This window comes from Mandrillus leucophaeus, unplaced genomic scaffold (assembly GCF_000951045.1).
Source record: "Mandrillus leucophaeus isolate KB7577 unplaced genomic scaffold, Mleu.le_1.0 Scaffold260, whole genome shotgun sequence".
NCBI lineage: Eukaryota > Metazoa > Chordata > Mammalia > Primates > Cercopithecidae > Mandrillus > Mandrillus leucophaeus.
Window position 1 is genome coordinate 541,621 of NW_012102699.1, and position 26,219 is coordinate 567,839.

Sequence of the window (26,219 nt, forward strand, 5' to 3'; positions counted from 1 at the left end):
AATCTCATTCCCCTAGCTGCCTCCTTGAGCGACATCTGCCAGTGCCTGATGACATTTCGGTAACTCTCAATTACTTGTGTTTGTGGTTCCTCAAACACACATACTCACACTTATGGCTCTGTACTTCTACTCATGCTATTCCCTCTGCCCTGAGTATCCTTCCCCTTCATCTCCTTATTCACCAACCTCTAATTCGTCCTTTAAGACTTAGCTTAGAAATTAACATGACCTTTGGTCTCTTTAGTTGGCCTTTCTTGGCCCCACTGCTCTCCTCCTTTTTCCTCAAACACTGACTAAACTCCCTCAGCATTCCCACCATAGAACGTAATATACAGTATTACACCATCTGCTTGTGTGTCTCCCCTTCACCCGACTGTTAAAAGGCCAAGATTACATCTTGTTCATTGTTTCATTCCCATAACAGTCAATCCATGATTAATGAACTCAGTAGTAATGTAGTAGCCCTTTTGATAACAATCAGGCAAGACCATCCAGAAGAAATCCAACACTCCAGCTTTTCTCTCATCTCATCTCTCAAGTCATAGTCTGGTTGTAGGAAAGGACTTACCTATGCATATTTTACCAGGGAGGGATATTTACTCCAAAGTTTTATGTCCATACTCTTACTAACTCTGCCTTTAAAAAATTCAACCTAGGTGTGCTTTCTGATAGCGCCACTCTTTTCTACTTACAGTGTTCATTGGCTTTTTTCTTGGAATCTTCCTTAAGTGGTTCCTCTCTTAACAGTGAAACATGATAGCTGCTTAAAGTATGGGATCTGGTTCAGATCCCAGCCCTACCACCTATTTACAGCTGTGCAACTTTGGGCAATTCACATAATCTGTCTCCTCAGGCTCCCCATCTATAAGATGGGGTTCCCTATCTTATAGGGTTGCTATAATCCATGAACATGCTTAAGCATCTAGACATGTTTACTGCTCTGGTTATATATTAGAATATGTCAATGGCTTCTGGCCATGTGATATATATTTATTTCCACATTTAACCAAATGGTAAAATTATTCCATTTATTCACTCCCATCCCTTTCTATTCATCATATTCTCCTTTGTTGTTCTGTTTTCTCCCTCCACAGAATATTAGTTCCTTGAGAGTAAAGGCTTTGTTTTGTCCACTGCTGAAAGCCATAGCACCCAGAATGATATTATACATACTAGCCCCTCAGTAAACAATTGCTGAATGAATGTTGTAAACTATCAAAGGGAAAAATAGACCAAAAATTTCATTATAATAAAAAGTACAGAGAAATCTTCCTTTAGTGGCTTCCAATCCTATATTTTAAGACACCATATGCCATAATAAAAACATAAGAAAATTTATTAAAATTTAAAGGCAAAAACATAATTTCAAAAGATTTAGTCGTATGAAAGGCGTGATAGAGAATGGATGCTTTCTTGAAATTCAAAATCAGATCCAAGAATATCACTTTCAGAATGTTCTAGTGGACTGGATTTACTTTTATTTGTCTTGGATGAAACAGTCACTATTCTATTTTCTTTCTTGACAGAAACAGATTTTTTCAAAGACCTACTTTTAATTGATTCATTAACCAAAGAACTAGTTTCCCCAGTTCCTTTGCTTTTCCGGTTTTCAGGAGAGTCAGAGCAGGAATGCAGGTCCTTTCCAGGGTGTTTCTTATCAGAGTGTTTTTTGGTATATTCACCTGTTTTGGTCTTTTTCTCTGAAGAAGATCTGCTATTTCTGGACAACTCCTCTTCTTTTTTTTGACTTCCAGTTTCAGAAGTCGCATCTGGTAAAGGAGAACACATTCTAGCAATGAATCCCTCAAAAGACTCCTGCCGCTGCTCAGTGGCTGGGACTCCCAGGTTGTCGTTGGAAGTTCCTAAGGTCTCTGGAGTAGAAACTGGGACAGGGAAGGAGTCAAGAGGCAAAGGAATTCTAGCATCACCTGTAATTTTCTGAAACTAGAAGGAAAAACAAAACAAAAATTTAGTGACGAACAAAGCCAACCATTAAAAAGTCAAGTTCAAAACATCAATGTTATTCTGTGATCTTAGAAGATTTCCAGGTCATTTTCCCCCTAATTATATCTTGCCAAGTGATTGCCAACTCAACTTAGCTATATCCAGAGGTAGGTCCAGCACATTTTCAGACTTTTGTGTTTTGCGTAATTATTACTAATTTATCACTCCCTCATTAAAAAAAATAGAACCTTATTCTGTAAGAAAATTAATTTCTTTCCTATCCTCTATGCACATGTGAGCAGTATCCAATTTGTAAGCAGACTGAGTTTTCAAGTCGTCAGTTGCCAAGACCAGTCTGAGACTGGCTGAGATGGGAGATGGGGGCTCCAAGTAAGGCCAGAGGAAAAGCAGCAGGGGATTCCTGTGGCAGACAAGTTTGCCCCTCCCATTCCCATAACTAGATGATGCATATAATATACTGCCTGTTTGTTATATATGAATTACTTATTCTGAAAAATTATCTATATCAGTACTTGTACCTTCATTAGTGTTCCTTCATTGTAAGCTGACTGCATACAAATAGAAACCTAGATGAAATATGAATAGAATAGACATTTATAAAATTTAAAATTTAAAATATTTTCTCTACTCTTTCATTTCTTCACTGAGGATAGTCTACTTTAAATCATAAATTTTCAAAATAACTTTCTTATTTTTTATTTACAACAATACAATATAATGAAATGGGTACAAACTTACTAATCTCAGTCTTGGAAAGGACCCCAAAGATGCTTCTGGTCCCCGAGCATGTGAACAGATCATTATTCTTTTCTCTCTTAGTAATTCCCGTTTTTGCTAATCACTTGTAGAATCACTAAGTTCTGTTCTATTCACTTACCTGGATATTTTGCATCTGCCCTAGGGCATTCTGCTTTGGTTCTGGTCTTTCATCTTCAAGTGCCTTCTTTTCTTCTTTAGGTGGATTACTAACAGTAGAAGTCATCTGGGGATGACCTAGTAATTGAAAATCTGACTGATCTATCCCAGCCATTGTGGCAAGCTGCCCAAGCCTGGTCAAGAGAAGAAAAGGAGGAAAAGGCAAGGATTACTAGAATCACATAAGAACAGCTTACATTTCCCGGAACCTATGACCATGAAATACTTCTAAAATCTTAAAACCCATTATCCTACTCCAGACCACACCCCCATCCCTCCCAGTTTCTCAGACCTTCCCACATTTATCCTCTGAGATGAACCAAATCAGATCGTACAATCCTTTAAGCACTGTTTATTCCCCCAACAATGTATTAGATACCTCTTGACTTCATTTCCTCACTTATTCCCTATTTTACATACTGTCTCAGTAGAAGCTGCATTTTCTACCGCATACCTACTGCCTCTCACCTTCATCCCCATACATCTATACCACCTTTCCTCCAGTCCTCAAGAATGTTTGTTCCTTCCCTCACCAAACCGTTCACCTACAAAACATAACTCTATCAATTATCTACCTCCAACTCTCTTTCAGTATCTTCTTTTAGCAAAATCATTCTTGGTTGAGGACCACTGATCCATATTTCTATCTATATCTACCCTGCAGATTAATAACAATTTTAATGTCTAAGACAAAGTTAATTTTAATTCAAATTTATTTAACAAGCAAAGTGAATAAAATAAAAATTCCTATACATTCCTGAATACTTTCAATTAAAACTACCTTCAATTTAGTCTTTAACAAGAATTACCCTTAACCAATTACTCTATCTACAGCTTACTCTTTTTTTTCTTCTTAAGAGATGGGGTCTTGCTATGTTGCTCAGGCTAACCTTGAATTCCTGGGCTCAAGTGATCCTCCTGCCTCAGCCTCCCAAGTAGCTGGGATTACAGGTGCAAACCACCAAGCCAGGTAAGTTTACTCTTTCATATTGGGCAGGTTTGTCATTTCGCATTTCTTTTAAAATTAATTCCACATTTAAAAAATCAAGTGTATTACTTGTAATTACACAGTAAATATGACTTCAGGAAGCTATAAAAATTGCTCAAGTTCCTCAGCAAAACACCATTAAAGTAATGGAGGGACAAATGTCATAGGGAGAAAGTAACTAACCCAGCATCTTTAAGGAGATCCAAAAAAGCATGAAACTTCTGAAAAGAATTCTCAATGCTGCCCAAAACACCTTCATCATCCAGGATCATATTTGTCAATGACTGTGCATGAAGGGCTTCAGACAGAGAGAAATTTATATTTCTTAACTGGGCATTTTCATGTTCCAGCTATAAAAGAAGATTGAAAATGTGTGACATCATTTTCTCTCATTATCACCAAAATAGTTTTTATGAAACTAAAATAAAACATTTTAAAAATGTAATTAATTTGCAGTTAATCTAACTCTCCACCAGTAAAGACAGACCATATTACATAACAATCAAAACCCGGAGATAAGTGGCAAAACCTCCTACATAAACAATATAAACAGTATTTCATTAATGATCTTTCAAAAAGATCACATTTCTAACAGGTTAAATACATACCTGGATCATTCTATATTTAAAAATTAGCTGTGTAAGGTTTCCCTCAAATTAGACAACGAAATAAAGAGTAAGCATATTACAATCTGGCTGTTAAGAACTAATTTTTGCCAGTAAAATGCTTAATAAACTTAAAAGTCCTATTTCGGACCCAATTTACTATCTGTACAATTACCAATATTCCCCCTTTGCTTCTTGAAAATATGTACTCTCCTGCACACCATCCCCCTTTATCATCTATTTATCTAATACTACACATAAGTCTAACTCTGGTATTTCTCAGAAAGGCCATTGTGTTCACAATGCACCTTTTGCCTTATACAATCAGGTGCTCAACCTTTACTGAATGATTAACTGTCTTACAAACCAATGCATATACTTTCAAAAATTCCTCCTTAAACTTGCTTTGTAATAATATAGTTATATAAAACGTTCTAGCTTATGCCGTGCTCTTATGCACATTCACCTAATTTAGTCCTCATGGTATAGATTTTTATCTTTCATTGCATTCTTACCAGTTTTCCATTATCTTTTACCTTATTTATTCATTTTCCTAATTCCCCATCAGTAGATAGTCTCATCCCCATCTTTTATGTAATTGTATATCAGTATAAGCCTAATAAATGCATTCTTGAATTGATGCATCATGAACAGAAAATAAGCTCCAGTCATATAAAAGCACAGGAAAAGAAAACAAACCACAAGTTTTACATTTTTAAAAAACATGCTTTTTGGAATACAGATCACACGATCACCAAATATAAGTAAATACAAACATTAACATAGTGTGACCAATTTGCAATATACTGTATTGTCTCACTTTAAAGTTTATAAAATGTATGTATGTATGTATGAGTTAAAGTTAAACCAAAACCAAAACAAAAAAACTCTCAAAAGGTAAGAAAACTTTTATTTACCTCACTGACTCGCTTATCAGCCTTAAGCCTTATCACTCTTTCCTCCTTTAACTGCTTTAGGCACTCCTCCAGTTTTTCCTAGTATTAAGTAATAAAGTAAATATTGTAATTAATTCCCAATACGATCCCCAAAACTCTTCCAGCTATTGAGCTTACCAAGTGTTTAGGGACAGAGCCAGAAGTGAACTCAGATATCAGGATTACAACCTACTGCCTGTATAATATCATACCATGCTAGGGAAATTAATTACCAAAAACATATCAAATTCTCACATTACAGATTTAAATCCCACTCTTTCCAAAATAAATTTGTGATAGCTCACCATAGAAGGCATACACATATGTTTATTGAGTCAGAAATAAAAATTAAGGCTATGAAAAAGAAATTCTATTCTTATTTGTGGATCCATTATAATAGGAAGCCCTAGTAACACACTTAACACACCTGAATTATGTAACAGCAAATTAAAAATCAAGTAATCAATTAAAAGGGATAGGGCTCTTTCTGGTAAAGATTGAAATACAAAAGGAATTAGCCATGATGGAGATTCTCCAATTCCCTCCAGAGTGAGGGAAGGAACGCTACTATATACCTACGTTAGGAAAGGAAATTGGTACCACTTTCTGGAGTCATCTTCAGTAAATACTACCAATTCTATGTCTGGGAATTTACCCTAAGGAAATTACCAAACATGCGGACAAAGATTTATCTACCAACATAATGTCACAGGACTGTTTGTAACTAAAAGCCTCCAAATTGTGATTGTTTAAAAAAAAAAAAAAAAGCACATTCATATGATGAAATGTTCTATGGAGCCACTAAAAACAATGATACGGGTCTTAACCAGAGTTAATGAAGGTCGTTTTTCTTGGGAGATGGTCCATAAGCTAAGTAAGATTCTCTGATGTGGAAGAGCATTCAATGATGTGACAAAATATTTTGATACCTTTTTAAGATAAAAGGGCAAATTACAAAATATCCAGGTGTGTGTACCATGCAGAGGTGGTTTTTATTTCCCTCAATGTTTTTCACGATTTTCAAAAATTTTCTCAAAGGGCATGTATTTTTACACTCAGAACACGTTTGAAAAATCAGTAAATGCCCTAATAACTACAAATTCTTTAATGCTTCATTATCAGTTAAAGCCAACCAAGTTTTTATGGGAAAAAGGAAAAACAAATTGCAAAATTCCTCTACTTACTGTTTACATAATGGTTTCAATATTTAGAACTGTTATCAAAGAACTTCTAACCAAACATGCAAATAAGCAAAAAACTTATCACAACTGGAGAAAGAAGACTAAAATCCTACATTCCTAACTAGTTCTAAAAATCACATCAAAGCACAATTACATGAAATTGTTTCTCCCTCTAGTGGAGGAAGTGAGAACATAATGTTACATTTTTATGAAAGCACCCTCCTCAGTACTCCTTTGAAGAGTAATTCAGGTTCCTTAAAGAAAATAAGGAAATATGAAACGAAACAATTAGAAAGTAAAATCACTTAACATTCCACTACTTAAAAACGACTAATGATAAAGTGTTGTAGTAATTTTCCTCCCTGACAGCTGCTCCTCTTCCTCTCTTCTATACACGGAAGAGTTGATTTTTTTTCTGGAATGCAACCCTAGAAATATCAAATTTTATACTGTACAACAACCCTTGAACATCAAGGGCTTGAAGTATGCAGGCTCATTATATGCAGATTTTTTTCAACCAAATGCAGATCAAGAACAGTATTCTGGCTGGGCACGGTGGCTCACACCTGTAATCCCAGCACTTTGGGAGGCCGAGGCAGGTGGATCATGAGGTCAGGAGATAGAGGCCAACATGGTGAAACCCCATCTCTACAAAAAATATAAAAATTAGCTGGGTGTGGTGGTGCGCACCTGTAATCCCAGCTACTCGGGAGGCTGAGGCAGGAGATTCACTTGAACCCAGGAGGCAGAGGTTGCAGTGAGCCGAGACTGGGCCACTGCACTCCAGCCTGGCGACAGAGCAAGACTCCGTCTCAAAAAAAAAAAAAAAAATACAGTATTCTCCTATGCGAAACCTCATACAGAGGGCTGACTTTTTTATATACCGTGGTTCCACAGGCCAACTGTGAGGCCTGAGCATGCATGCATGGATTTGGGTATATGCTGGAGGATGGAGTCATGGAATAATAACCTGAGTAAACTGAGGGAAGACTGTATATCCAATTTTATGTTAGACATTCTTCCATTTAACATTGAATCAGAGAACTCATAACTTTGACTTTTTTTTTTTTTTTTCTTGAGACGGAGTCTCACTCTGTCGCCCAGGCTGGAGTACAGTGGCCCGATCTCGGCTCACTGCAAGCTCCACCTCCCGGGTTCACGCCATTCTCCTGCCTCAGCCTCCCGAGTAGCTAGGACTACAGGTGCCCACCAATACGCCTGGCTAATTTTTTGCATTTTGAGTAAAGACGGGGTTTCACCATGTTAGCCAGGATGGTCTCCATCTCCTGACCTCGTGATCCGCCTGTCTCAGCCTCCCAAAGTGCTAGGATTACAGGCGTGAGCCACCACGCCCGGCCAACTTTGACTTTTTTAGTGGGCTACAAAATATTCCACTGAGCCAGCTTATTAGTTCATGTAATCATTCCTTTATGGCTAACAAGACTGTTTTCAACTTTTCAACATTATAAGATAAAATAATCACTTTTAAGCATGAAGGCTTTGTTCTCCCATATTTAGAATAATTTTCTTGCAATAAATTAATAAAAAAGGAATTTTAGGTCAAAGCAAATAAACATTTTTAAAGCTTTGCAATACTTACATCCAAATTGCTTTTTGAAAGATTTCTAAGATTTTATACTGCTCCTGGCAATGAAACAGTCTATCACTTGGATATATCACCTCTACTCTAACTGTTGGCTTACCTTCCCACTTAAAGTGCAAGATATTCAAGAGAAGGTAGTATATTTTATTGTTTATCCCCAGCATCTGTGTCTACCACAAAGCAGACAACCAATAAATAATTGCTGAATAGAGAAAATCCCTGCCAATATAAGATTTATGTGTGTGTTAAAGACAGAATGTGTGTTTTTCTCTAATAGATAAAAGGTTACTGTCTTCCTTAAATGTGCATTTCTTTGCTTACTAATTAGTACTTAAATTTCTCGTTTAGATTATTTTTTGGAAATTCAGATTCTCTGAGGCAAAGTTCTGGCCTTACCCATCAGCTGTATAACCTTGGGCAAGTTCAATAACTCTAGGTCTTAATTTCCTCATCTATAAAATGGACATAAATTCATGTATCACAGGGCTCTTGAAAGGAGTAAATTAATTAACACACACATATAACCAAGAAGAGTGCCTGGTGTATATAGAGTATGTTCAATCAATGCAAAATGAATAAACATACAAATAGAATTAGTAGCGAAGAGCTTAAAATGGAAGTTAATCGTCTCCTCCTCACTCACACATACAGTTTCCCAGAGGCAACCATTTCTTTAAGCAGGTTTTTTATTGCAAAATATGCTAAACATACTGAAAAATACATAAAGCACACTATCAGGGAATACTCATGTAGCCATAAACCCAAGTTTGCAAGTACAACCAGCCAGCATCTCTGTAATCCCCCATATCTTCTACTCATCACAAGCCCCTCTCCTTCTCCCAGAATTAAACACCATCCTCATTTTCCTAATGATCATTTCCTTTATATGCATGCATCCCTAACAATCTAGTTTTGCCTACTTCTAACTTTATGCAAAGAAAATCATAGCGAATGCAGACTTCTGTATCTTCTTTCTTTCAACATTGTTCTTACAATTCATCTGTTGTTGCCTGTAGCTCTTGTTTATTCAATTTTATTACTTTTATAATTTTCTCACTGTACAAATACAATCTAATTTTTAATTCTTAATGGACATTTAGGTTGTTTTCAGGTTGGGCTATTACAAATAATGCACGTGGACCCTTTTGCACCTGTTTTTCTGGTGCATGTACCCTTGAATGACTTGTTGGGTCACAAGGCATTTATATACTTTCAATTGACAGACAATGCTAAATGCTTTCCAAAGTAGGTGTGCTGACTTATACTTTCAATATAAGCAGGGTGGAAGATTCTTATTACACTCCAGGTCTACAACACCTGCCACTACAAAATTTTATTTTTTGCCAATCTGATAGGAGTGTAGTTGCATCTCATACGGATTTCAGTTCATTTTTCTCTGATTACCTATATGGTTGAACACTTTTCCATATTTATGGGCTACTCGGCTTTTTGTGTGTGGGAGGTTTAAGTCAACCATTCTTCTTTTTAATCCTTCTCTAGTTCTAAATAACATACTATTTAACTACTATATGACCGAATTTCAGACATTATTTACTAACTTTCTGCTTTACTAAATAAAAGTTTGGTTCATTCTTACTTATTTGCTTACTTATAGCCACTCCTCTCAATAAAGTTATATCACCATTAGTTTTTCCATTGGTCATGATCTCTTCAACTTCTAGTGATATATATTACTTAAAAATCTAAATTGTTTTATCAACTCTAAACTCTCTCAATGCACTGCTTTGTAAAATAAGGACAACATACTTTTTTGTCCCTTCTTTCCACCTGTGTCCACCTTCCAAACTTAGCTTTTACACTGTTAAAATTAATAATATTTATATTCTGTTTTATATGCTGAGTTGTCTGTTTTTTGAGAGACAGATAGATCAGTGTTTAAGAGAACAGGCAGAAAGCTTAAGCTCAAATCCCTGATCCAACTCTAAATTTAAGTACAGCTTGGGCTTACTTAAATTTAGCTTCTTTTCTGAAAAGTAGGACTAATAGTAGTAACACCTACCACAGGTTATTCTGAGGATCAAATGAATTAATATAAGCAAAACACTTAGAACAGTGTCCGTTACCTGCTAAATGTGACACAAGTTAGTTATTATTGCTATTACATGCAAATTGATAATCAAAGCCGCAGACCACAGCAGTATTCCCATTACATGATTAAATTAATACTGCCTACTGCAGAGTTATATTGTATTTCCATGTATATACAGATTACACTGCCTTCTATACAGTTTCAGTGTCACAGCCCTTGTATAGCATGACCGCGTATTTTAAGTTGCCCTGGACTGTTCCAGTTTACAACCCTTGTCTTGATAGTGTTAACAGCACCTGCTTACACTATTAAAAAGTGTTCTGGTTTGTACAACAAATTAGATAGGTGGTCACTGACTGCTGTGCCACTGAAAAGGGCGGACAAGCTCAAGTGGAATTTTTCCCCTTTGTACATCAGTGGTAGCTCAAAAACTGCCAGTTTCATTTGCTTTATCTTCGTGCCAACAGAACTTTCTCCTCCTCTAGAGTTTGATTCCCTCCCTCCCTCTTTTCTTCTCTCTCTTTCCCCCTCCCTTCTAATAGTGCCTAATACATAGTAATATGCTTCAAGGATTTTTTTAAGCTCTGAGTCACACAACCAGTGGAAGCCTCTCAAATCCAGACCCGCTGCTCTCCACATTGAAACCACTGATCCCTGATATCCTATTATCTTCCTTCTTGGTTTATGCCCTCACTTTGATGGACTATGTTTTCAAATAACAAGAAAAAGTATAGCGCAGGAGGTCCAAAATGTCCCATTCAGCCCCAACTTACGATTGACAGTTTGGCTGGATGGGAAACTCCAGGTTGACAATTATTTTAAAACTTTGGAGGTAGCTTTCTAATTCCAGGATCCATGGTAGCTGATGAGAAGTATAATAAAGTCTGGTTTTTATTGTTTTTAGGTGACTGGTATTTTTCTCTCGGGAATTTCTTTCTTTTCTCAGTATCTTGAAATTTTACAATGAAGACTGTCTACTTATATGTGTCTATCTAAGGCAAACTTTCTTCTGTTCTATCTACTGAGAAATTTCCTTAATTCCTACCGAATTTATTTCAACCATTATAATTTCCAAGCGACCACCCTTGCTTTCTGCTATTCCTTTTTAAACGACACCCTATTTCTTTCTTTTTTTCTTGTTTTTTTTTGAGACAAAGTCTCACTCTGTCGCCCAGGCTGGAGTGCAGTGGCACTATCTGGGCTGCCTCCTGGGTTCACGCCATTCTCCTGCCTCAGCCTCTCGAGTAGCTGGGATTACAGGCGCCCACTACCACGCCTGGCTTTTTTTTTTTTTTGTATTTTTAGTAGAGACAGAGTTTCACTGTATTAGCCAAGACGGTCTCAAGCTCCTGACCTCGTGATCCACCAGCCTCAGCCTCCCAACACCCTATTTCTTTTTTATAGGCGCTGTATCTTTCATACTTGTACTTAACAAACCTAAGGATGTTAAGTAGGGTTTTTTCTTAAAGTATTTTTGTTCTCTTAATTAGCTCTCGTCCTACCAGGACATATTTTTCATCTTTTATTTTCCTTGTCATGTTGTGAGTTTTATTCAACTATCAGGTGAATCATGGTTATTTTCTATTTAAGAATAAGGGAGCGGAGGATCACTGGGAGCTGATGACTGGCTTTTCCTATGCATGAAGAAGTGGGTAGCCAGTATGGCAGGATATCCTCAGCTACCCTTTTCTAGGGTGCAAAATCCACACTATCTACCCTAGTTCTCCCCAGTTACTTTACTGTTTTTCAAAGTCAAATGATCTCATTTCAGGAGAGTGCAGGTAAGGCTGGGAGTCAACTCTTCCACATACAAACTGTCAAGGAGCTCCCTCTATGTTAGTCACGTTTCTAGTTCCCTTCTCCTTTTTCCTACATGCATATCTGTGTATGGAGCCGTTTCTGGAGTAGGGATTAGATTCCCTCTGAGCTGTAGGCTTCCCCTGTGCATATTCTAGGCAATGGTTTTCCTCTGTTCTACTAATTCGGTTTCACACTCATTTCCATCTGTCGTCTGTATTTCAAAAATATGTTGAAATCTCTTCAATTCTCTTGATTATTGTAGGCTTACATGTGTTAGAAATTTTGATAACATCATTTTAAAGAGTTCTTAAAATAGAAAAGAACTGAGAAAATTCTCAGTGCCTCTTGAATCAGAAATTCCCAAGTTGTATTTCGTAACCTTCTTGGTCTCCTCAGTGGCTATAATCATTTTCAGAATACAATTTCCTAATCCCCGGTGAAGAAAATAAATACATCACATTTAAAACAATAATGAACATGAATGAGACATTCTAGGATTTTGTTTTTCCTCTGGAACTTAGCAATAAACCACTCAGGTGCTACAAACTATAGGTGCTCATTTATAATAGGGACAATTCTACATTATCTATAAATTTTTCCCTCTAATGTTCTATCATTTTTATAATTATCTTAAAATTTTTCTATATAAATACTATTAATTTTAATATTAAAAACGAAAATCAGGCTTCATTTTTTTGAAAATCAAAAAGTGATTTCCATAGTCACATAAAAATAAGGTAACTGCCCTTCCACCATGTGAGGACATGGTGAAAAGCCATCTATGAACCAGAAAGCAGGCCCTTGCCAGACATCAAATCTGCCTGAGCCTTGATCTTAGACTCTCCTGCCTCCAGAACTGTGAGACATAAATTCCTGTTGTTTATAAGCTAAATGTAAGTATATAAAAAAGGGATAATTATTTCTATATTTCTAAGTTTCATATAAAAGAAAATTATATTAATTCTAAAAAATTAATTGTGGACTTCCTAGCACACACAAAAAAGTTAAGGCCTCCCAAAGAGCCCTAAATCGGCTGGTTACATTCATTCAGGGCTTAATTTCATCAAGTTTATCTTATGATCATTAAGGCCTTCCCTAAATCTAATATTCTATAATTCTAAGGAAAGGAAAATAGATTACTGATGACATGTTTCAATTTTTATTTCTTAGAGTACAGATGTCCTTCCTTTTACCTTGTTCTATGATAAAGAACCATTCAAGGGATATGAGACAGAAGGATTCCTATGCAAGCTGTCCAGTGCATAATCAAGCTTTCACCAGAAACTAATTAGAGTTTGAAATAATCTTCTCCATATCTTTAAAGTGATAGCTTTGTACCTGTAATGCTTCTTGTTTTATGCTAGTTTTCTCAGGCACTTCATGAACACTCTCTGAAGAATCGTCAACCTCTTCAATTTCAGAGGATGAAGGACTCTCTATTGTCACAGTCACAGGAAAACCTGGTTGCTTAAAGAAAGAGAACAAAATTGTATAATAATATAAACCAAATACCAAATACCAAAGGACATCTAATCAAAGTGATCTTTCTGAAGTGTTAAGTCATTCTCTATAAATGTCTATCACTACTCCTTAGCCTAACACAATCAATAACAAAGTAAAAAGACACTATTCTTGCTATGTCATTGAAATAATTCTCTCATACAAGGTTTATAATTAATACTAGAATCGCCCATTTTTTTTTCTTAAATAAAATCTTTCTGAAAAGAACCTATATTATTTTATTACACTTTTTTCACATAAACCAAGCGAGGAGGCAGGGTAAACATTTTTTCTCAGATCAACTGCAGATGAGAAATTTATTCTCTACCATCACACACAGAGTCTTAAAGAAAGTATGATTTTTAGGAGAAAAAATCCATCAGTGGAGGCCTCACAAAGAAGGAAGAATAATTTAAACTGTGAATAATAAACACTAGAATGGTCTGTAATCCCAGCACTATGGGAGGCCAAGGCAGGAGGACTGCTTGAAGTCAGGAGTTCAAGACCAGACTGGGCAACATAGCAAAACCCTGTCTCTACAAAATAAAACAAAAACTAGAATTAAAAAAAAAATTAACCAAATACATGCACACAACTAAAACTGAGACATCAAAAACCTCATCTTTTCCTCATTCTTAAGCCAAAAACTACTGTAATAACAATGCAATTCTCCTGTCAAGTTTCAATGCCACTGGAATGTTGTTCAATATGATATTTCCAAATATTTCAAAATTGACTGTGTCACAATCCCATAAAAAGTCCACAGACCAAAAAGAAGAGTGCCGGGATACATAACTGTACAGAAGAGAAGTCACGAGAATGCAGTATCTACTACAAGCATAAATCCTGCAGTACCTGAAAATCCTAGATGGTAGAATGAGATGCACGCCCATACTTTTGGCTATGCAAGGAGCAGTACCGACACACAGGTGCTCCTTCATCTCAGTAGTGCTACCTTTTACAGAGAAATTACAGTCTCTAAAAACAACTGAAAAGGAAAACCTGATACTCTGAAAGAATTGGCTTGCTCTAATACCATGATGCAGAATGACAGGGAATGTGTTTGATCCTGACAAGGGAGGAAGAAAAACTCTGAGAAAGCAGAGGCTTTAGGACTGGTTGCTTTATTGTGGATTTAGAATCTGGAATTTTTATATACATTTATATATAATTTATATACATATTTATATATACAATTTATATATGTTTATATATACATATAATTTATATATTTTTTTATATACATATAAAATATGTATCCCCAAAAAACATTTCTTTTAAACTTAAGGACATTCTTGACTATGATAACTCCATGTGCCAGGTGAGAAATGGTGGTCAAATTTGTTTCACTAGGGGCAACAGCTAATTTGCAGACCCAGAGAAATGACTTCCTGTCTACACAGATGAAACCACAAGGCCTCCATTGTGTGACATATCCACACGATTATACTGTGGCACTGGGAAAACCCAGAAAATTTTAAATGAATTTACTTCAGGGAGGGAAATGTTTTTGTAAAACTCTATTCCGTTTAAAGAGCACAGAGAATGATTTTCCACCCTTCCCATTCCAACCCCCTACATATTATAAACACGGTAACTACGTACCTGCAACTGATTATATATATCACGTGTTTTGATTAATGGGAAACCCCTAAAGAGATATTGATAAATTAAGTTATATTTTGATGTAAATACACCACCAGTTAACACTAGGCAATAACACTTGCTAGTATTATGTAGACTATCCATACATAACTGTGCATAGAAATAAATCACCTCCAGATAAGGGCCTGGAAAACTCTGCTATGGAGAAAATTAAACAATTTAGCAGAATGGCTTTGGGATAAGTCTCTGAAGATGCATGTAGTTCTTATTTTCAGGATGGTTCAGATTTCCAATTTAACTTCTTTAACTGGTGATATTAATTGTTCTCTAATTCAGAACTCCTTGTGACCAAGATGGGACTTGAAATGAGTAAGTATCTCAAGAAGACATGAAACTGCAGTTATTAAATGTAAGTGTAAAGACCAGGGCCTCAGCACTACAGTTTATGCAATAATAATTCACATTGCCAGTTGTAAAATAAGTATAGTCATCAGTTGCCTAATAAAGATTATACATATTCAATTTAATCTGAGCAACTGAACAGATATTTCACATAGCACCTATTTCCAGTCCTATTTAAAATCAGTTCTCTGTCTTCTTAAGCAATTGTTAATCTCCAATTTCTTGAATACTAAAAGTCATTTGAAAATAATTTATAGTAATCTAATTCATTTATTAAGCATAAAATTATAGTACAACATTTTAAAAACATTCTTCTGACAAAAATTACTATGAATAGCTACCCCCTAGGTAACTGGCTAAAACTAGTTATATCTGGTTTGATTCACTAAATATGATTCACTCAAATGAGTTAGGCCAGTTGGCTGAGTTAGATTAAGTCTAATCAACACTCTCCTATGCTTTACAATGCCCTTTCCCCAATCTTAAATATCCAAATTCCTACTTCTGTCCTATAGGACTTGGTTTAACTGCACATGCTTTAAATGAAACCTTTCCTCACCTGCACAACTGGAGATAATTTCAGTTTCCTCTGGACTCCCACAAGGATACAGCTTGCTGTGACACTTAATAACTTGAAACCCTACTTAAGATTATTTTTTGTTTTTCTTCCTTAAAGGATTCATGAGGCAGAAGCCACATGAGTCATTTTTACCCTATAGACATAAGCAGAGAACTCTCACATAACAGAAGCTCCAAAATAAAGAATTTTGAATCCCATTTTTATCCTAAAAGATAGGAAATAAAAATACCCTACCTGTGCCTTTTTGCACGTTCTGCAGTACGCCATGGCAAGAAACCAGACACACCAGGTGGTAGAGGTGCGGGCGCATATTCTTTACCAAGGGAGTGTTTTCTGCCACTACTTACAGGTTTCTTTGTAGCCAATCCTACTTGAGAAAGTGTTAAAAAGAAAGAATTAAGATGCACTAAAGGTCTACAGATTAATTAGCACATGTGCATACTCTTAAAAGAATACCAATGGGCACCTGACAATGACACCAAGGCCATTAAATCAGGATCAATTTGTAAATATCTTTTTACATAGGCCACTAATAAATATAAGAATAAATATATTTTTAATATATTTAAATATAAGTAAAAAAAGTAATAAATATATAAAAATTAAAAATATAAGTTGTCTAGAGTAACAAGTTATCACTTTAACTAAAATATAACTTTAATATATGAGACATGCAGAGCATGAAAAAGTAAAAAAAAATGTGACCCAAAGAATGAAAGATTATATGTGATACATTTCGTTATGCATTATGCAGAAATATTGTTATTAAATCTCAGAATATTTTTGGCATTCCTGAATCTCAAGGACAGAACATAGATATACCCATGACTCCTACCAAACAGAACCTTCTGAATTGGACCAAAATTTCAATGTGAGATTAATTTTATCATGGAAAAATTATCCAAGTTGTAAGAGTGAAGGTAGCTGGACTAATTTTATAATGTAAAAACTATCCAAGTTGTAAGACTGAAGGTAGCTGGGTAGTAGGTGAGTCAATGTTGCCGCCTGTATGTCTGTCCACCTTCAGTGTTCATTTGCTTTTATAGAATACAAAACAAACACATGAAACCTATTGGATAAAAGAATGAAGCATAAAGTCTTATCCGACATTTCAGTATTAAAGAGTCAAGTATCTTTTTATGAAACATTTGGTAGCAAAAGCTAGACCTATTAATATTTTATTTAAAACAAATTATATATTAAAATTCACATTTAAATATATGTTTCTGATATCGCTGAGAACAAATAATACAAGTTTATTAAAATGGTTATATTTATCCTTCCAATCTATTTTACTATGTAAGATCTACTTTAGCAGCTTTAGGACAGCATCTACAAGAACGTGTATGTGGTAATACAGGACAAATATTTCCCATAGTGTAGCTTATTGATAATCACCACATCATGTTGTGCCATTTCTCTGGACAAATTTATATACCTCTTAAAATATATAGGAGCTCAGTTCATTGTATGCTGTTATTAATATAATTATCCCCAAAAAATGTTCCTGTGTATTGTTTGTGGTGTGTGTAGAAAGTAATGCAAATATAATTTTTTTTTTTGGAGGAGTCTCACTCTGTCACCCAGGCTGGAGTGTAGTGGCACAATCTTGGCTCACTGCAACCTCCACCTCCCAGGTTCAAGCAGTTCTTCTGCCACAGCCTCCCGAGAAGCTGGGATTACAGGTGCACACCGCCACACTCAGCTAATTTTTTGTATTTTAGTAAAGTTGCCCAGGCTGGTCTCCAACTCCTGAGTTTAGGCAATCCACCCGCCTCGGCCTCCTAAAGTGCTGGGATTACAGGCGTGAGCCACCGTGCCCAGCCACAAACAGAAATTTTAGTTAAAACCAAACTAATTTACTTATCTTGTTAGATGATGAAAAAAATTATGGTGGAAGTTTCCTATCTTCTGTCTGCACACGTAATTGCAATATGAATGTAACATAATTTACATAAATTATATAACCCCTATACTCACTGACACCTATTAAATATATAGCCAGACACTGATTTGGCTTACCTCTGTGTCTCCAAATAACTGAGGCAAATACAAAAAAAGCCCAAGAAATAAAGTTACTCTTAAAATAGCTCAGTGAGCTTGTAAACTTCAGTCACACTTCCAATTTCTTTAACATGCTAAGAAAAAAGATTTTTTGAATTCTCATTCAATGATGTCCAATTATATACCACTAGCTACTAAAATTATAGTATTTCCAATGTTTTATATTTTATGTTAAATTGTTTTATATCTTAGCCATTTTTAAGCATACAGTTCAGTGATATTGTCAAGTGATAGCTTTTAAAAATTTCAAGTAGCATCCAAATAAAAGATTATCTGGTATTAATTGTTTGGTGATCGTAATGTACAGGGTATGTAACTAAAGTCACCACAAACCTTTTTCTGGGAAACTGGCAGATTATAAACATAAAAAAATTATTTTGTTTCCTCTGTATTAGTCTTCATGGTTTTACTGTTTCAAAATTCAAAGTTACTTACAAGAAAAGGTCACTTTCATATTACATTTGGCTTAACTTATTCCACTGTCACTCATTCTTATCAGTAAAAAAAGGCTACTTATGACTAAAGATAATGTGTTCTAGAAAATAAAAGTTAAAGACTCTTTAAAAACAAAACGAAAATATCAGTTTATATATACCAAATTTATATATTCAGGAGAATGTGAAATTTATGTCATTAGTTGATAAAGAGTTTATAAAGTTTTCTTTCATTACTCTTCGTCACAAAATTATAGACAATTTCAAAATTCTAGACTGTTATTTGGCAGATTAAATAAACTATAAATAGCAAACATTTACGGAATGTTTGTCTAAAATGTTCCATCTCTGGGTAATAAACTTACCTGCAGTATTGTTTTATAAGGATTACATACGATTTAAGGTTTTTTCATCATTGAAAGAAGCAAGGTGCTACCTGATTCAACAACTTTGGGTAAGAATTTGCAAGGAAGGAGGAGGAAACAAAGGAAAAAAAGGGAACTGGGAAGAGATTTTGTTTTCTATAGTATGAAAGGATAATTTTTCATTAACAACAACAACAAAATCATACAAACGCACTGCTGCTAAAACTGTCATCAAAGTACATCCCAAATTTCAACTGCAAAGTATCAGAAGTAATCATCAATCAGAAAACATATCTAAAATCATCAATGTTGTATGAAAAACAAATAAGGGTAATTTTTAAAATGGAAGCACTAGCATCCCTTTCCTAATGATTCATTTACTGTTTCTACATTCCATAAATTCTCATAATCAGAATAATTATAGTCCTAATAATATACACAGAGTCAAAATTGGTTGTTACCGTCAATATCATAAATGAGAAGAGATTTTGATTTTAACACACTAGAACACTAGTAGCATTAAAAAGCCAAGACCAAAAAGGTTACCAATTCTAATAGTAGCTTTTCCTTTATGACCACTTCCTAGAATTATAGTTCTCTTTTTCTGTTTAGCAGTTTTGGATGGTTCCTTCACTGATGGAGAAGTTATCCACTGGTACTAAAAGAGAGAGAATAAACACTACATTTCAGTTACAGATCATTTATGAGGGTTAGATCTTAAATGGAAATTGTTAAGATATTCTAAGTTAATAAAAGGTTTGCAATCAGCAGTTCTGGGACCCAAAATTAAAGAATCGTATGGTATTTACAAAAACAGAAAAGACATTTGATTTGACTGTAAATTTAAGATGGCAGAAAAGTGCCTTAATAGTTTCATCTTATTAAAAACAGACAAAAAGCTGGGTACAGTGGTATATACCTAGAATCCTAGCTACCTAGGAAGCTGGGAAGGGGGAAGATCGCTTGAGCTCAGGAGTTTGAGGCCAGATTGGGCAATATAGTGAGATCCCAGAAGAAAAGCAATTAAATAAGAATTATTTCTAGAGAAATAAAACATGATATACCTCTGATTTAGCACTGCTTCCATTCTGAAGAACTTTTTTGATAACTGCTTTCATCATAGAATGATCTAAAGTAAAATAAAAATTGAAATTATAGTAATTGTTTCCCAATGAGCGGCTATTCCCATTTAAAAACAAAAGCCAACTAATTATTGCTTTTCCCATGAAATTAAATATGAATTCCATATAATGTAATTATATATCTTTTCCCCCTTTGATTATTCTAACTTCTTCCTCAAAAACAAAATAAAGTATGCCAACATGCATATTGTCCCTATGGCTACTATTCTGGCAGCAGCAAAGATCAAAGGTAAACACTTTGGAACTAAAATAGCTTTAGATACCTCTGAATAGGAAATCAAAAGCCTAGACACTGTCCAGACACTTAGATGCCTAAAAGGCACCAAATATACACAAATCAAAGTCATGATGCATCCCCAAAGCTGCTCTTCTTCATAGCCTCCTTTTCTCTATAAACAGTACCACCCAGTTGTATGCAAAATCATCTAGGACTTGAAAACAAAATTATTATTTCCTTTATACCCCACAAGTCTTGTTAGCTACACCCTGCTTCAACCACTTTTTACCACCTCCAATCTTCCACCCTAAGCAAAGCCACAGACGGCTCTAACTTGGATCAGTGTGAGTCTCCTAACTGGTCTCCCTCTTTCCCTTTTATAGCTCCCTACAAGTCTACTCTCCACACTAAGTCATCTGATTGAATTACTACTTGGAATATAACCCTTACCAGCTCAAAATCCTCCCATGGTTTTCAGCTCATTTAGAATTATCTAAGTCCTTACCATGACCTTCAAACCTTACAAGATCAGGGCCCTGGCTGGTTGTCTGACTTCGTAGCATACCAGGCTCTTCCTCACTCAGTGCTCCCACCATGTTGGCCTTCTTGCTTTTCCTTAAATACTCCATCCACCCTGCCACCTATGTACCTACATATTCATTGCTTCCTCATCACTGGAATGTACTTTATCTGCATCTTTCATTGCTTGTTCCTCTCCTAATCAGGTCTCTGCTCAAATGTCACTTTTTTAGTGAAGCTGTCTCCTAACAAACCTATCTAATATAGTCCCACCTGTCCCTATTTGTCTTCTTACCTTAATGTATTTTTGCACTTCCTACTATCTAAATTACATTACCTATCTGAGTTCTGATATAACTCCCCCACTAGAATGTAAGCTCTAGGAGACCAAGACTTTGTCTAGCTGGTTTACTGCTACATGTTTAGTGCCTAAACCAGTATCTAGCAGATAGAAGTATTCAAAAATTACTTGTCAAACCAACAAATGAATGAAATACTATTTCCAAGAATTCAGAAGTTCTACAGGAAGAAAATAACGCACTTGGTGGAAGCAGATTTATTATCTAGGTTCACTTCTATTCAGAGTAGCAGCCAAGAGCAATATATGTATAACTCTTTTCATCAGTAAATTATCTACTATAAACATAAGAAAGTGCAAGATTAGAAAAGAGTAAGATTAGGAAAGCAAACACATTATGTTTTCGAAACTGTCAATACATGAGAAATTATTTTTGTTTTGTTATTTGTTAGTCAATAAAAAATACTGTAGTGACATACCAATGAGTGGATTTTTTCTTATATCCAGAACGACCAGAGTTGTATTGGTTTCAAGGGCCTCTAGCAAAGCCTTTGCTCCTTCATTGGTGAGGCCGCACTGTTGCAGGTCAAGAGCTTTCAAGAAAAGACAAAAGGTCACTTGCTAATTCTATACAGATTTTTTTTTTTTTTTTTTTGAGATGGGGTCTCACTCTGTTGCCCAGGCTGGAGTGCAGTGGTGCTATCTCGGCTCACTGCAAGCTCTGCCTCCCGTATTCACGCCATTCTCCTGCCTCAGCCTCCCGAGTAGCTGGGACTACAGGTGCCCGCCACCACGCATGGCTGATTTTTCTGTATTTTTAGTAGAAACAAGGTTTCACCATGTTTGCCAGGATGGTCTCGATCTCCTGACCTCGTGATCTGCCTGCCTCGGCCTCCCAAAGTGCTGAGATTACAGGCATGAGCCACCTCTCCCGGCCAATTCTATACAGATTTAACATACAGACAACTCCCACTTAATCACACCTGGAAGACTCCTGCCCAAGAATACTCATGGCCAGTTTTCAATCTTGGGTATCGAAAAAATAAAAAATAGAAAACCACATGCACACACACAAAACAAAAAAGAAACCCTCTTCTTAGATGTGCCACGATTACCCTCCCTTTAGCACCAATAAATTACCCAACATATTTTACAATTACAGAGTTGAAAAATAACTCTATATAAAACATCACAGGATGAATATCTGTTCATAATTAACAAGAATGCTAGTGACAGTGTAAACCTCATAGGCAAAAACTGGGTGGAGCTCAGAAATTGCACTAGATTCATCATCAAATTCAAATTCAAACTCCAAGTGACTCTCAAAAAATGACATTAAAAAAGGGAAAAGAAAATAGAAAAAGGTAAGAACTGTTAGTTTTAGAATAAAAATGACAAAGAAAGAACTCTAAGGGGATAGAAATAATGAATGCAAAGAATGTGTGAATAGAGATTATATACTAAAAACCTATCAGGAAAAAATGATGGTCACGAACTCTCCCTCAAGTAAAAGGTCAAAGAACTAAACAAATGCTCATGAATACTAGTAACACTGAGGCTGAACAATCTACTCATTTAAACCCAAAAGGATTATCACAAAAGTACAGGTATAAAAAAAGATTACATCAGAGCAAAAGCACTGTGTATACCATTACATTAAAATAACTGAAGTCTTTCAAAACCTCATGTTATGGACTACATGTCTGTATTCCCCAAAAATGCATATTGAAACCCTAACCCCCAAGAGGGTAGTAGTATTAGGAAGTGGGGCCTTTGAGAGGTAGTTAGGTTTAGTTGAGGTCTTGAGAGTGGAGCCCTCATAATCGGATTAAAGTCCTTATAAGAAAAAAAAAAAGAGAGACTACAGCTCTCTCTCACCACCATTTGAGGATACAAAAGTCTTCCATAAGCTAGGGAGAATGCCCTCACCTGACACCTATCTACTGGCATCTGGATCTTGGGCTTCCCAGCCTCCAGAACTGTGAGAAATGAATGCCTTCTCTTTAAGTCACCTAGAATATAATTGTCATATGCTTCTATAACAGAGTATCAGAATATTCTATGAAGCCCTAAGACACCACAAGACACACAGAAATAAGTCAGATATATGGATCTGACAGAATATGGTACAACCTTTACAAACTCTTGCTGCAGAAGAATGAGCATAGGATGCAATTATCCAACTAGCCAAATTAATAAAAATAGCCAGTAAATCTCACTAGTAAATCAAATGAATATAAACTAAAACAATTAAATGTGATCATGCTTCTATCAGATTGGTGAAGGTCACATTTTTAAAAAACCCTTAAAATGTGCAGACTCTGTTAACACAGCAACTCTCCTTCTAAGAATTTGCCAGAATGAAATAATAAGAGACACGGACAAGGACACGTATTAAAGTACTGTTTATAACAATGATAAATTGGAAATAGCTTATATATCTAATAGGAATGAATAAGCTAAGTGTTCTATGGCATATTAACATAATGGAACTCTGAAGAGGCACTAAAAATGATATGGTAAATGTAAACTTATTGATTTAAGATATGCTATACTAAGTGAAAAAAGTGATAAAATTCACAGAGCAATCCCATTTGCATTAAAAAAGAAAAAGCAGGGAGTTCTCATTTCTGTAAAGTTTAAGGTTTTAAAATAGACACAATCCAGCATTTATGAGACTATAATATGGCACAACATTTCTGGAAGGCAAATTGGTGACATGTATCAAAAGTCTTTAAGAAATACATTATACTGAGTTACTTGACTTTAGTAATTTATCCTACAGAAGTAAATTCAGGCTAGGCGCAGTGGCTCATGCCTGAAATCCAGTACTTTTGGGAGGCCAAGGCGAGAGAACTGTTTGAGCCCAGGAGTTTGAGACCAGCCTGGGCAACACAGCAAGACCATGTCTCCACAAAAATACAAAAATTAGCCTGGCGTGGTGGTGTGCACCTGTAGTCCCAGCTACTCAGGAGGGTAAAGTGGGAGGACACTTGAACCAGGAGTTTAAGGCTACAGTGTGGTATGATTACGCCACTGCACTCCAGCCTGGGCAACAGAGAAAGACCCTGTCTCCAAAAAACAAAAGTAACTTCAATGGACACAGAGATGTATACATAAGGAGTTTACTACAGAGTTGTTTATAATAGGGGAAAAGCATAAACTGTCTAAATATCAAATAGCAGGGAATTAAACTATTGTGCCTCAATGTAATAGAGTACTATGTGATACATCATTAAATAAAAAAAGCAGGGTTACAAAATGGTAAGTGCACTATAGTTCTGTTCTTGTAACTCTAAGCACACAAATACACGTGCAGGAAAAAACAATACTGAAAGTATACACACCAAAATGAACAGTTTATCTCTAGGCATTGAGATTATACGTAGTATTTTTTTGTTACTTGGTATCTTCTATAAAGAATATATGTAACTTTCATAAAGGCTTAAAAGCAAAATAAAACCTATTAGAAAAAAGAGGCTTTTTAAAAAACCTTAGGACAACATTACTGTGGCAAGAGTGAAGCATATTTAATATCAAAAAATTCAATATTTTCCATCTTAAAAGTTCATTTAACTTACCTCTCAGCCATAAATCCTCACTGAGAGAGTCTGCAAAAGCACTTGCACCTAGGTCACCAATGAGTGTGTTGCAATTCAATGTGATACGTCTTAAGCCAGCCATACAGTCAAGATCAGGTCTCCTATAGCGAAGACTCTCAGCCCAGGTTTCTTCATGCCTTCTCATGGTCTGATACTTTAAAGATTTAATAAGATGAAATTAATACACTTGAATAAAGAGATAGGAACACCAAAAGGAACCAAGTACAGCTGATTACATCAGAGATTTACACACATACCAGGTACATATGCCAGGTGGGTTAATCTGAGAGACTGATTGAATAGTAGATTTTGAGTGAGGAGTCCAGTGACCCAGATCCTAGTCTGCCACTGACTAGCTCTGTGACCCTAACCACTAATGACCTGCTACTGATTACTTTACGTAAACTGACAACTTAGTTAACTTCTAAGAATTTTATTCTCTTTACACGCCAAGTGAAGGTATTGGTTCTAAATTCTATCATTGCCGAGCCTCTAAACTATATCATTCTGTCCTCTAGTGGTCTCTAAACAGTTGACTGAACATCCTACAGGTAAACATTACACATATATGTTATTTATTAATAAACTATATACAGGAAGTTCTACATACATATTTTATGTATATTACAAACCAAACAGAAACAACAGATATTTTTTAAATGATATAAAAATATAGAGGTTAATATTTTCTTCTCCTAACCCAAGGGATCTCACATATTTCTTAGGGTATGCACACCAAATTTAGAGGCCTAGAATATGCAAAGCAAGGCTGATATGCCTTGGGAAATTGGTGGTTTGAGTTTTAACCACAGGTACTATCTTAAAGACATAATCACTTCTCTATATCCATAAAGTAAATTTTGGTAACAGGGAACACTGATTTTAAGAGAAAAAAAATCTTATTACATTCTAAAACAACAGAAGATTCAAAGTTCCTATGACTCTGTCAAACGAAAATTGTGTCATTTGCTATTCATAATAACTGTATAAAAGCAATAAGAGGAAATAACAGCAAACACTTAGATAGCCAGGCACTATTTTATACACATTAGGTCATTAAATCCTAAGAATGATAGACACAGGTTTTCTTACTATACACATTTTACGGATGAAAAAAGTGAGGCACAGAAAGGTTAAGTAATTTGCCCATGGTCACAAGTTATTAAATGGGAGAGAGCTTGGGTTTTAACCTAGGCCATCTGGCTTCAGAATCCACATGTGTAACCATTATCTATCCCAGGGAGAGTGGGCTTGGGCTGTAGAGGCCCCAAAGTAAACATTTTCAGCTCTGTGGGTCATACAGTTTCTTTTGCAGCGACTCAACTCTCCTAGTGTAGGGTGTAGCAATAGTTAATATGTAAACAAATGTGCATGACTATGTTTCAAAACTTTATTTACAAAAACAGATCACAGGCTAGATTTGGTCCACAGGCCATAGTTTGACTACCC

The 26,219-nt window shown here is 35.7% G+C and overlaps 1 protein-coding gene across 3 annotated transcripts in view; it reads right to left on the reverse strand.

The window, feature by feature from the left end:
- Nucleotides 1-1,310: 1,310 nt before the first annotated feature.
- The window catches only part of CEP78 (centrosomal protein 78kDa), a 30,841-nt gene continuing 5,932 nt past the window's right edge, over nucleotides 1,311-26,219 (reverse strand). The window contains exons 5-16 of one of the 3 annotated variants that reach the window (XM_011984076.1): nucleotides 24,750-24,924; nucleotides 21,648-21,761; nucleotides 20,057-20,121; nucleotides 19,539-19,650; nucleotides 16,364-16,499; nucleotides 15,148-15,193; nucleotides 13,381-13,509; nucleotides 5,391-5,468; nucleotides 4,052-4,218; nucleotides 2,843-3,014; nucleotides 2,484-2,531; nucleotides 1,311-1,944 (exon numbers count right to left, since the gene is read on the reverse strand). In XM_011984076.1, coding sequence (XP_011839466.1) covers nucleotides 1,375-1,944; nucleotides 2,484-2,531; nucleotides 2,843-3,014; nucleotides 4,052-4,218; nucleotides 5,391-5,468; nucleotides 13,381-13,509; nucleotides 15,148-15,193; nucleotides 16,364-16,499; nucleotides 19,539-19,650; nucleotides 20,057-20,121; nucleotides 21,648-21,761; nucleotides 24,750-24,924 — 1,812 coding nt within the window. In that variant the 3' untranslated portion in view covers nucleotides 1,311-1,374. The remainder of the gene's footprint in view (nucleotides 1,945-2,483; nucleotides 2,532-2,842; nucleotides 3,015-4,051; nucleotides 4,219-5,390; nucleotides 5,469-13,380; nucleotides 13,510-15,147; nucleotides 15,194-16,363; nucleotides 16,500-19,538; nucleotides 19,651-20,056; nucleotides 20,122-21,647; nucleotides 21,762-24,749; nucleotides 24,925-26,219) is intronic. The other 2 variants (XM_011984078.1, XM_011984077.1) reach the window with 2 other exon arrangements.